Source organism: Acinonyx jubatus, chromosome A1 (assembly GCF_027475565.1).
Source record: "Acinonyx jubatus isolate Ajub_Pintada_27869175 chromosome A1, VMU_Ajub_asm_v1.0, whole genome shotgun sequence".
Lineage (NCBI taxonomy): Eukaryota > Metazoa > Chordata > Mammalia > Carnivora > Felidae > Acinonyx > Acinonyx jubatus.
The window spans coordinates 170,723,776-170,735,337 of record NC_069380.1 but is presented as its reverse complement, the minus strand read 5'-3'; the positions used below and the strand labels follow the sequence as shown (position 1 = coordinate 170,735,337).

General features: G+C 53.5%; 2 protein-coding genes across 2 annotated transcripts; one reads left to right on the top strand and one right to left on the bottom strand.

The window, feature by feature from the left end:
* The first annotated feature begins 12 nt into the window (after nucleotides 1-12).
* PRELID1 (PRELI domain containing 1) lies at nucleotides 13-3,399 on the top strand. The gene is made up of 5 exons (XM_015072737.3): nucleotides 13-274; nucleotides 838-1,063; nucleotides 2,303-2,416; nucleotides 2,530-2,608; nucleotides 2,840-3,399. The coding sequence occupies exons 1-5, from the start codon at nucleotides 183-185 to the stop codon at nucleotides 2,986-2,988; spliced, it is 660 nt and encodes a 219-aa protein (XP_014928223.1). The 5' UTR covers nucleotides 13-182; the 3' UTR covers nucleotides 2,989-3,399.
* A 241-nt stretch (nucleotides 3,400-3,640) lies between these two features.
* Nucleotides 3,641-10,912, bottom strand: MXD3 (MAX dimerization protein 3). Its single transcript, XM_015072738.3, has 6 exons — nucleotides 7,760-10,912; nucleotides 7,401-7,506; nucleotides 6,717-6,746; nucleotides 6,475-6,589; nucleotides 4,225-4,408; nucleotides 3,641-4,150 (listed from the first exon to the last, which is right to left on the bottom strand). The coding sequence occupies exons 1-6, from the start codon at nucleotides 7,827-7,829 to the stop codon at nucleotides 4,035-4,037; spliced, it is 621 nt and encodes a 206-aa protein (XP_014928224.2). The 5' UTR covers nucleotides 7,830-10,912; the 3' UTR covers nucleotides 3,641-4,034.
* Nucleotides 10,913-11,562: the final 650 nt, after the last annotated feature.

The following is an 11,562-nucleotide window of genomic DNA, read 5'->3' as shown; positions in this document are numbered from 1 at the left end:
CGGAAGTTGCGCGCGGCCGGACAACTCCTCATGGCGGCGGCGGCTTCTTGGGCGCGGTGCGGTGGTGACTGAGCTGCGAGCCTGGAGGGCGTGCGCCGAGCCGCGGCCCGGCCTCCGCGTGCCCACCCCGGGCTTTGCACCCCTGATGCTGCTTGGATGCTGAGCCCGCCCCGGCCGGGACGATGGTGAAGTATTTCCTGGGCCAGAGCGTGCTCCGGAGTTCCTGGGACCAAGTGTTCGCTGCCTTCTGGCAGCGGTACCCGAATCCCTATAGGTATGTGGCCCTGGAAAGAGCAGTCCTCCCCTCTCGCTGTTTGGAGATCGAAGTGTGGGGCCGGGAAGGACTCGACATCGAGTCGGAGGTAGGGGATCGGCGGAACCGTGGCCATCTGTAGGTTAAGAAAACCCTATCCGGGAAGCGGCCAGGCCTGCAAGGTAGTGGAAAGAGGCTGGGCCTGGGCGGTGGTTTACTTGAGGCCGTAGTCCAAGGTTCTCTCATTTCGGGGTGGTGAGACAGGAAGAGGCGGGGGAACTTGAGTTGGGAGGGATCTTGAGGTTGGAAATCCGGGCGTTGGCCAACTCCAGTGCCTGTGGCATTCTCCACGTCTGTAATAAATCATGAGGTCCAGCTGGACCGGTCAGCGAGGGGGCGGGAGTTGGAATTTGCCTGCGGATAGGCTCAACGAACTCTAGATCAGGTCCGAGGCACGCCACTTATCACTGCAGGTGATCGTGCCAAGTTTGGGGAAGGCATGGCCATTCTGGGCCAGGAGGCTCCAAATGGGAAACCCAACAGGCGGCATGCTCCCTAGAGTCACTTTACTCTGATACTTGCAGCAAACATGTCTTGACGGAAGATATAGTGCACCGGGAGGTGACCCCTGACCAGAAGCTCCTGTCCCGGCGTCTCCTGACCAAGACTAACAGGATGCCCCGCTGGGCCGAGCGACTGTTTCCTGCCAATGTTGCTCACTCGGTGTACATCCTGGAGGATTCTATTGTGGACCCGCAGAACCAGACCATGACCACCTTCACCTGGAACATCAACCATGCCCGGCTGATGGTGAGACTACACTCCCCTTGTTCCCCCAGAAGTAGAAAACTCCAGGTACCTGTGGCTAGGGAGCCATGAAGGAAATTCTATGGTCTGGGGCAGATCTGGGTTACTAGGGAGTGATAGCTCTAGAGTGTAACTCAGATGATCTTTTCAGCTGGTTAGTATCTCTGGACCAGTCTTTTAACTCATTGATACTGAGGGTACCTGTTCTACAGAGTTGTTCCAAGTACTAAATACAGAGTACCCTCACTGTGCCTGGCACATGTATAGTTTGGGCTCACAGGAGTGATGCTGAGGAAGGGAGGTGGTAATTTTCGAACAGGAGTCCATCAAGCCATAAGGAATTCCTTTGTGCCTCAGAGGGGAGAGGTTCTGGGCCTCTTGCCCCATAATTAGAGGAGTTCTGTCTTATGATGTTTATTAAGACATTTATCTGTCTTATGTAATGGAATTTGGTCTGAGATTTTGGTGGAAGAGGTTCATACACGTTTTGATTTTTTTTGCACATAAAAAAGCTTGAAAACTTTAAAGAAAGCTAGTGCAGTATTTTCTCGCTTGTGAATATTCTAAAAGCTTTCAGAGAACTCTTCATTCTCTTTCTCAGCTAATCTTCACAGTGACCCTGGAAAGGTGGGTATTACTCTCTATTATGCAAAGAGGGAAGTGAGGTTCAGAGAGGGGAAGTGTCCTGCAAGGTCACAGAGTGAGCAGGCACCTTGATATTCTCCCCCAGAGTTTTCTGAAGGCTTCACAGCAGACTATCCTGAGGGCATAACCTGTTTTTATAAATTACAAAGATAGTGATCCAGCTGTCAAGACATGTCTTTTAAGTGTTTCTTTTGGAAATACTGGTCCACTTCTCTGATAATGAGCTGTGATGACTGCCAGATTTCCATTTTGGAAATGGGAGCTCAAGAGCTGTAGTGGTGGAAGGCAGGCTAAAAGCACTGCATGGAAACCTAGCAAACAAAATCCAGGACCAGGATAGAGCTGGAAGGCACCCTACTGATCTCGAGTCTGTATGCCTCTTAGTTTGAAGAGTTAGAGGAGAGGTGTTAGCAAAATGGCCTTTTTTATGTTCTTGCTCTTCCTAAAATGCAGATTTGGCATACAGTAAGTGAAAGAAGTAGGTTTTCATTTTATTGCCTTACCTTGTGAAAGAGAGGCAGGGGATCACATTGATGTGCAAGTTTGGTAAAGTGAAAGACACCCCCACAGTTGTGGTTGGCCTGATTCCCCGCACAGGTGGTGGAGGAACGATGTGTTTACTGTGTGAACTCTGATAACAGCGGCTGGACCGAAATCCGCCGGGAAGCCTGGGTCTCCTCTAGTTTATTTGGTGTCTCCAGAGCTGTCCAGGTGAGCAGCTTTGTGGGGGTGCTGGGTCTTTGGGGGCCCAGGCATTTGGCACAAAGACTTGGCTAGGGATCAGTGGGAAGCTCCAAATCTTTACCCCTTTCTTCTTTTGCCAGGAATTTGGCCTTGCCCGGTTCAAAAGCAATGTGACCAAGACTATGAAGGGCTTTGAATACATCTTGGCCAAGCTGCAAGGTGAGGGCTCTGGGCACAAAGAGAAGCTGGAGTCAAGTCCTAGCTGCCCTGATTTGTGTGGAGTCTGTGGCTATCACCACCCCACTCTAAGCCTGGGACTCCTGATCTCTCCCCTGGGGCAAATACCACCTTTCCAATGGGGCCTGGCCCAAAGAGGGTGAATGTCATGGAGGGGTGATGAAATAGGTCTTCTTGGCATTCTCTGAAGCCAGCCCCTGCCCTTTGCTGCAGGTGAGGCCCCTTCCAAAACCCTTGTTGAGACAGCCAAGGAAGCCAAGGAGAAGGCAAAGGAGACGGCACTGGCAGCTACAGAGAAGGCCAAGGACCTTGCCAGCAAGGCGGCCACCAAGCAGCAACAGCAGCAGCAGCAGTTTGTGTAGCTAGCCCAGGCCCTGGTGCGGTAGGACACCTGACCACCCAGCTCAAATCCCTCCACCCTTTTCCCCCTTGTACTTTATTATTAGAAGTCAACTTCCAGCCCTTTCTACTGTCTGGGTGGTGGGTTGGGGGTGGGTGTCCCGTTTGCCATTTACAGTGCACCAGGCATGTTACCATGTCTGAGCTGGGCCTGCTTACTCCCGCATCGGGCAGCTGAGGACAGGCACAGAGAGGCGCGGTGAAGTGCCCAGGGTCACAGGCATTGTGCAGATGCAGTGGTAATAAATGCTAGACTGTAAGCTCCGTGAGGGCAGGGACCTTTATTGCACTCTCTGATGTGTCCCAAGTACCTGGAAGAATGCCTAGCACATAACAGGCACTCAATAAATACTTGTTGAATTCAGTCAGCCCTAGCTCTGGAGTCAGAAAGCTTTAGTTTGAATCTTGACTCCGTGCTTTCCTGGCTTTGGACCTCAGGCAAGTCATCTCAGCCTCGTCCCACCCATGAATTGGGGACAGACAGCCCCCAACTGTGAAAATTAAAGGGACACTGCTGGTATGGTCAACAGTGTCAGTAATGGCTACTGATCTCATTTCCTCTTTTCCAGTTTGTCTGCGGCTGGGAGTTCCCCATTTTCATCGGGCAAGACCATGTACAGGAAGTTAGTAAAGAGGCTTTTAATGAAAATACTGTACAGTATCTGGGACAAAGGCCAGAGAGCCTTGTCTAGGAAGGAATGTGAGGGCCCAAGAGGCTTCCTGCCCCCTTGGGGACAGCAGAGCCAAGTGCTACAAAAAAAAGGCCTGGAAGAGTGGCCCAGGCCTAAGCTGCCTGCCCTGTGGGGCTCAGGGGAAACCCAGGCACCCCTCCCCCAGGAGGCACAGCCGGCGGCAAGGTTGGGGGCAGGCACCTATTCCCACACAAGGGTCCTTTTAGTCCATTGCAACAGGAGGTGACTCCGAGCAGCCCCTGAGGCTTTGGGGAGGACTCCTGCCGGCAGAGCGGAGAGTAGTCTGAGGGTAGAGGCCCACTTTGGGGCAGTGAAGGTCATAGCCAGGTGGTTCTGCTGTGTGAGTAGCTGTGCTCCTGGCCTGCGCCGAAGACCCGCAGCAGCTCAGCCTCGCCCCCGAACACCAGGCTCTCCACGTCCACCTCTGCCTCCTCTACACAGGGAAGGGTCCAGTCAGCAGACCCGGCCCACTCAGTCTACACAACCCCTCAGCTTCGGGGCACTCACCTTGGTCTGAGTCCGAACGCTCCGACGAGAGGCCTGAAGAGTCCAGGCTGTCTGCCCGTGGCCGCTCCCTCTCACCTGGCCCCGCCAGCCCCCGGAGCTGCTCCAGCTGCTGCTGCAGGCTTTGCTGCTTACTGCGCAGCTTCTCCTTGAGCCGCCGCGCCTGCTGCTCCTGCTCCTCAAGCTTCTGCAGGTCCCAAGGGAGCAAGGGGCTGTGGGGTCAGCCGCCTGGGGGCCCGGGGCTCATCCCACCACACCTCAACAGTGACTGTCCGCTCCAGACCAGGGGCGTCTAAATTTGGGCCCCAGAGAGCTCCCACATCTTCCGGGAAGCCAGCCCTCCTGCCCTCTGGGCCCATGTAAATGGCCTGTGAACGCTCTCGTGTTGAGGAGTTGGGGAGGGCGGGCACCACGATCTCAGGCCTTCAGAGCCTGGTCCAGCGATGTGAAAGGAGTCTTGTAGTGGCGAGCAGCAGGTTTTGGGGAGGACTGCCGCACACCTGCAAGCGGGCACCACGGCTCAAGGTGGCCACCTCCAGGTAATAGCCAGTTACAGCCACATGCAAATGGGCTTGGTGCTGCCAGACATCCTAATTTCTTTAAGAGAAGCTGGAAAGTCAGACTTTTTCATGTCAAATGTCCTTTTAAGTGCTGCCAACTAATTTAAATTTTTAGAAAACTGTAGACCAAACCGAGGCTACCAGTTTGTGACTCCTAGTCAAGACTCTCCCAGGAACCCTGTGTCTTCAGCATTAATCCTCCTCAAGCTCTGCCAGCCTGGGTTCCGGGGACTTGGAGGGCCAAGGGTCCTCCCACCAGAGCCTTTGGTGGGCAGAAGTCTGCATTAGTCAACAAGAAGGGGAGTGCTGGATGAGGGGACACTTGTACTGGGTGCAGAAGGATAAGTAAGAGCTGCCTAGGCAAAATGGGGCAGGAAGAAGCATCATAGCAGAGGGAAACTGAGAAGAGCATAGAGACTTGAGCTTTTCTGGTGGGGCACAGGGATATGGGAGACCAAAAGCTGACCAGTAGCAAGGCCTGAGTTGTGAAGGGCCTGCAGTTTTGCAGGAACTGGGACTGTCCTGTCAAGAGCCACGGAAGGTTTCCAGCAGTAGACCTAAGGAGATCTATGTGCTACAAAGAACATTCTAGGGCAAGATGGAAGACAGCCTGGAGAAGGCAAAACAGGTAGGGCCAGGACAGGGGATATAGGACTTCAAGGAAGGAGCAATCCCTAGCTCCTGCCCATGGGCCAGCCAGCACCCAAGGGGCACACATTATCTCTCCAAGAACCACGCCAGGCAAGCTCCGTGTGAGAAATGGGCCTGCTACCTGACCAGGGTGTCCTTCAACAGAGGCCAGGGATGCAGGCACTATGGGGTGGTGCTGACGTTCCCTACACCGTGATTTACTTGCTGCATAAGCACCTGGATCTCTCTACCACAACCCCTGGTGCCTACAACAGGTCCTGGTAGAACAGGTGCTCAATAAACACTTGAAGGAAACTGCAAATCAGGGAACTTGGGCCTGGGTTATGATTCTGCCTCTCATTAGCTGTGCTGCTTGGTCCTTAGCATCCTGTGCCCCCATTTCTTCCTAGGCCAAAAGGACAAGAAAAGGCCTCTTGTTTCCAAGGCCACTTTTAGTCCATTCCCTAAGCTCCCATTGGGGGTGGGAGTAGGGGTGCTGCCTGGGGCATACCCCACTCCTGTCCACCAGGGGGTGCTGAGCTTAGCCCAGGCAGCGGAAGGGCCCTGGGAGGATAGGTGACTGACTTCCTCTGACCCTCCCCTCTCCTGGCCTCTGGAGCTACTCTCCAAAATGGTATCAGAGTAGAGGGCTCAGAACCGGAGGCCTTGAAGGATGGGAGAGTGAGAGAGTGAAAACCAGCCCTCTGCAGTTCTAGGGACCCTGACACATGACACATCAAAATATTGTCAACAGACATGTCCCTCCTTACAGAGGAGGGTAAAGTCCAGAGAGGCTAAGTGACTTGCCAGTTAGGATTGAAGTGATATAATAGCTGTAACAGCCGTGAACATTTACTGAGCAAACTCAAGCCTCATAACAATCCTTACTTTCTGCTTTTCTTCCTACTTCACACATATGGAAGCTAAAAGCATAGAGAACTGTCCCATGTCACACTTGACCTATGACCTCAGGCCTCTCTCCCCAGTTCCACTCAGCCCCTCCCTACTATACCTCTCAGGAGTTCTGGCAGGTTGGCCCCAGGGTGCAGGGGTAGCTCCATACCTGGATATGCATCCTGGCCCAGCGCAGAAGGCTCAATGTGGTGTACCGGGCACAGTCAGCCCCGAGGGGCATCTGCTGTTTTAGCTCTTCCAGGCACCTCTTCAACTGGGCCCTCCTGCAGGGGAAGGGGTCTGGAGGGCAGTGCCAGCCCAGCCTTGCTGGCTACAGGGGCAGTAGGGGAGGGGAGGCCAGAGGGAGGTGGTTCCTGGGGCCTGGTGATGTCAGGCAAAGCTAGGACTCACCTGCGCTTCTCCAGCTCGTTGTGCACAGACCTGTCAATGCCAGGGAGGATGGGGTGAGGAGGGGGTGTCAGCTACTACCACACCCTCAGTCCCAGGGGCTTAAAATCCACTATAGTTGTCTGCTCCAAACTAGCCCAATGTGGGGATCTTGTGCCGGCCTTGGGCACTGGAATCCCCAGGAGAGAAAGAGACAAATGGGGCCAAAAGCTGGGAGGCCTGCCCAGGTGGTTGTGGGGTCTGAAAGAGGCCACCTACCAGCAGTCAGGAAGGGCTTCCTGGGCAGAGATGACAGTTGAGCTGGGCCAGAAACAAGCTATCCAAAGTGGGTAGTGGAGGGAGAGGCATTAAAATTGGAGGGAATAGCATGTGCAAAGGGCTGACACGAGAGAAGAGGAGGAAGCCTGTGGGAGAAATCGAGTGGAGTGAGATGTGGAGTGTGCTAGTGTGAGTGGAAGAAGGACCCTGAAGTATCCTATTTATAGCTCCTGACACAACAGGGGTGCTCAAGAAATAGTCCCTGAACGAATAGAGGGGAGTGAGGAGATGGCAGGAGAGGTCTGAACTGCCTCCAGAGTGAGGATCTGGCCCAGAAGATGCAAGCAACAAGGAGGAAGTGGGCAAAGGTGAGGCCCGATGAAGGGACCCATCCCCCCTCCTCTCCCCACCGTCCCCAGCACTCCTCACCGCCCACTGTCCAGCGTGCCAGAAGCTTGGGGGGATCGCTTCCTCCTCTTGTTGACTGGGCCCGGACTGCGGTGCGGGCACAGGGACGCGTAGCCATGCTCAGCTTCTGCCAGAGACAGCCCCCGCCCGCTTCAGGCTGGGGCTGGTCCCTGCAGGCGCCCCTGGCAAGGCACGGTCAGGGAAGGGTTTTTGGCGCCAGGGCCATTTTCCCAACCCCACCACCCCGCCAAACTGAGAAAGGGTGCCTCAGGGTTACTGCCTAAGGCCATGCATGCATCCTTCCAGTTGGGAGCCAAGTCTAGTCCAGGCCTGTGTCAGCGAGGTTGCTGCCTGGAGTCTGACCAATGTTTCTTCCTCACCTCTCTCGCGGCGCTCTAGGAACTCGGCCGCCTGCAGCAGGACCTGGATATTGCTGGCCACAGGTTCCATGTCGGAGACAGCTGGTGGCGGGCGGGCCTAAGGTGCTGGCCCGAAGAGCGGCTGCACCACTTTTGTTACAATGTAACTGACACGGTGCAACAAACACAGGGGCCCCGGCCCCGCCTCCGAGACACCCCGCCCCCGGACGGCCCAGTTCTTGGCCCCGCCCCTCTGGAAAGTGACCAGGGAACCGCAGCCCACCTCCACGAGCCAGCCCGGCCCCTCAGACTCCCAGGGCTGCCACGGGCGCTTCCTCCAGGCCCAGTTTTTGAGTGAGTCCCCAGGCTGAATGGGGCCGCATCTTGCCCATTTCGTTCAGCGACCCCACGCCGACTACTTGGAGTATCAGGGCCTCAGTTTCCAGCCCAGAGTTGATAGCGAAGACTCTGCCCCTAGAATGGTAATCTGGGCACCCGTGGTCTCTGGGAGGCCCCAGCTCAACTGCTGCACGTGGGCGCCACGGAGGCGGGGCCAGCGGGCACCTTTGCTCATTGCCTACTGCGGCTTGCTGTCGTCACCTTCAGGGCGGGGCCGGGGAGCTTGTGAGGCACTATTGGCTGCGTTCGGCCCCACCCTCCCCCTCCGCTGGCCTACAAGTTCGGGCGGGAAAAGGAGCAGGTTTCAAATTTGAAAACCCGGGCGATTGGGCGGGGTTGGGCGGGAACGGAACTGCAGTGCGCAGGCGCCAGGGGAGGGGGCACGGATCCAGCTCCCAAGGCTTGGGGGTCTGTGCCCTAGCCTGCCTGCCATCTGCCCCTGTAGACCCCTGCTAGGCCTCAGCTTCCTATTGTGGTGAAGGGGAATGGTCTCCTGGCTCCTCCTCATCTGCAGGGAAACTATTGTTGCTAGGAAAATGTCAGTAGGGGGTACCAACTTCACAAACCAGGCCATACTCTGGAAGCAGGCGACCTAGTTTGTAGGGGAGCCCTGGGTTCTGGAGCCGACAAGGTTGGGTTCCTCTCCTGTCCCTGCTGCTTCTCAGCCGTGTGACTGGGAAGTGATCTCGCTCCTGTAAGTTCAGGAAGCCCTGTGACGACAGCGCTGTCGCAGGACAAGAGCCCTTGCCCATCTGTGCCCAGTACGCTGCAGCTGACTTCTGAGGCCAGGGCAACCAGACGCAGGTTTCTTCCTCCCACTGAGCCCCTGGTTGCCTGAGTTCAGGGCCACTTCTTTAACATGACGTTTTAGCTTTCTAAAGGAGTATATGCAGTGACTTCTAAGGGCAGCACCAGTAGGTGTGCCAAACCTGCGGGAACAGTGACAGTCCTAACCGTGGAGACAGGAAGATGAAAGCAGCTGTTACAGGGTGGAGAATTAAGCCAGGCTGGGGCTGAGTGTGAAATGGAGAGGGAGGAGGAGAGGGAGGATTCTTTTATTAAGAGACAGTCCTGGGGCGCGCCTGGGTGGTTCAGTTGGTTAAGCCTCGGACTTCGGCTCAGGTCATGATCTCGCGGATCCTGAGTTGATCGTGAGTTCGAGCGGCGCGTTGGGCTCTGTGCTGACAGCTCGGGGCCTGGAGCTCGTTTCAGATTCTGTCTCTCTCTCTCTACCCCTCCCCTGCTTGCATTCTGTATCTCTCTCAAAAATAAACAAACATTAAAAAAAAAAAAAAAAAGAGTCCTGGGAAACACATGATACAAAGCAGTTAGTCCTTGAGGGGAAAAACCTTCGGGTTTCTCTAGGAGTCACTCCTAGAGGAACCACTAACATTCTAGGGCCAAACTACTGCTGGAACTGCCCACCCATTCACCCATCCATTCACTCACAAGGTATTACCAGAGCAGTTACTGGACCCCAGACTCTGTGCTGGTTACTGGAGAATACAAAATGGGCAAAACCAGACAGAGTTCCTGCCTTTGCAGAGCTCACAGGCAAGAGGGATAGGGATCGACATAGTAATCACACAAAAGAGTTACAACTTGGACAGGTCCTCATAGGAAAAGACACAGTGTAAAGGCAAGTTCTTAGAAGAATGTGTGTGTCCTAATCCAGGTGGTCAGAGGTTTTTCTGGGCAAGTGGTGACTAGGTGTAATCTCTGTATAGGAGGTATGTAGAATTCCACACAGAGGAGCAACAGGTGCAAAGGCCTGAGGCTGAAAAGACTGCATGCAGACCAAAAGAAGGCCGATGTGGCTAGCATACAGAAAATGAGCATGGTGCAGGCTGACTCCACAGAGGCTGGCAAGGCCCACAGTAGGCTGACTGGTTCTCTAAACCCTCACCCACAGTCAATTATGTCTGAAGAAAGGATGCCACACAAGGCTTGTGAATGAATTTCCAATCTTATTTCACTAACATCAGTACCCATACAGTGCAGGCACAAACCTACTACTCAGACCTCTAGGACCCAGGAGGTCCAGCTTGGAATGGAGGGAAAGATGGCAGGGAGGGATTCTGAAGAAGGAGAGTTCCCAGAAGAAGGTAGCAAGGCACACTTGAAAAACCAGACACTCCAACTAGAAGTTGTGGGAAGTGACAGAGCAGCTGCAAGGGCACTACAGTGATCACACTGAAGACCAAACTTCATCCTGAAAGTCACGGGTGGGATTCAAGCTAGAAACAGCATGGAGACTAAGGTCAGGGCCACCACCTGGGGGCGGGGGGGTGGGCAGGAAGCAACACCTACCTCTCAGGAAACAGGGCAGGTGGGGAGGATGGGGAGGGATGTGTCATTTCCCTCTATCTGCTTTTAAGTTTTCTCTTGATGATGGTTTTCAGCTGTTGGCTATGGTACACCTGGGTGTGACTTCTTTGTATCTGTCTTAAGAATGTTGTGAGTTTCTGGAAAGTTTTTCAGTCTTTATTTCTTCAAATATTTTTTCCTGCCCTATTTTCTTTCTCTTGATCCCAATTTCATGTATGCTTCCCAGTCTCATAATATATCAATGCTAAGTGATGTTGTTAGTGTGGTCTGGGCTTTTTTTTTTTTTTTTTTAACGTTTATTTATTTTTGAGACAGAGAGAGATCGAGCATGAACGGGGGAGGGGCGGAGAGACACAGAATCGGAAGCAGGCTCCAGGCTCCGAGCCATCAGCCCAGAGCCCAACGCGGGGCTCAAACTCACGGACCGTGAGATCGTGACCTGAGTTGAAGTCAGATGCTTACCTGACTGAGCCACCCAGGCACCCCTGGGTTTTTTTTTTTTAAACATTTTTTAATGTCGGCACAAAAACACTCAGATCAATGGAACAGCCCACAAACATATGGCCAACTAATCTTTGACAAAGCAAGAAATAATATCCAATGGAAGAAAGACAGTCTCTTCAGCAAGTGGTGCTGGGAAAACTGGAACACGACATGCAGAAAAATGAACCTGGACCACTTGCTTACACTATACACAAAAATAAACTCAAAATGGATGAGAGACCTAAATGTGAGACAGGAAGCCATCAAAATCCTCTAGAAGAAAGCAGGCAAAAACCTCTTTGACCTTAGCTGCAGCAACTTCTTACTCAACACATCTCCAGAGGCAAGGGAAACAAAGGCAAAAATGAACTATTGGGACCTCATCAAAATAAAAAGCTTCTGCACAGTGAAGGAAACAATCAGCAAAACTAAAAGGCAACCGACAGAATGGGAGCAGATATTTGCAAATGACATAGCAGATAAAGGGTTAGGATCCAAAATCTATAAAGAACTTATCAAACTCAACACCCAAAGAACAAATAATACAGGGAAGAAATGGGCAAAAGACATGAATAGACACTTTTCCAAAAAAGACATCCAGATGGCAAACCAAC

Excerpts from the sequence above, each read along its gene's own strand:
- PRELID1 (XM_015072737.3), top strand. The coding sequence starts at position 183 with ATGGTGAAGTATTTCCTGGGCCAGAGCGTGCTCCGGAGTTCCTGGGAC. Across the intron at positions 1,064-2,302 it reads TCAACCATGCCCGGCTGATG|GTGGTGGAGGAACGATGTGT; the intron begins GTGAGACTACAC and ends TTCCCCGCACAG. Across the intron at positions 2,609-2,839 it reads CATCTTGGCCAAGCTGCAAG|GTGAGGCCCCTTCCAAAACC; the intron begins GTGAGGGCTCTG and ends CCTTTGCTGCAG.
- MXD3 (XM_015072738.3), bottom strand. The coding sequence starts at position 7,829 with ATGGAACCTGTGGCCAGCAATATCCAGGTCCTGCTGCAGGCGGCCGAG. Across the intron at positions 6,590-6,716 it reads AACGAGCTGGAGAAGCGCAG|GAGGGCCCAGTTGAAGAGGT; the intron begins GTGAGTCCTAGC and ends CTTCCCCTGCAG. Across the intron at positions 4,151-4,224 it reads GCGTTCGGACTCAGACCAAG|AGGAGGCAGAGGTGGACGTG; the intron begins GTGAGTGCCCCG and ends TTCCCTGTGTAG.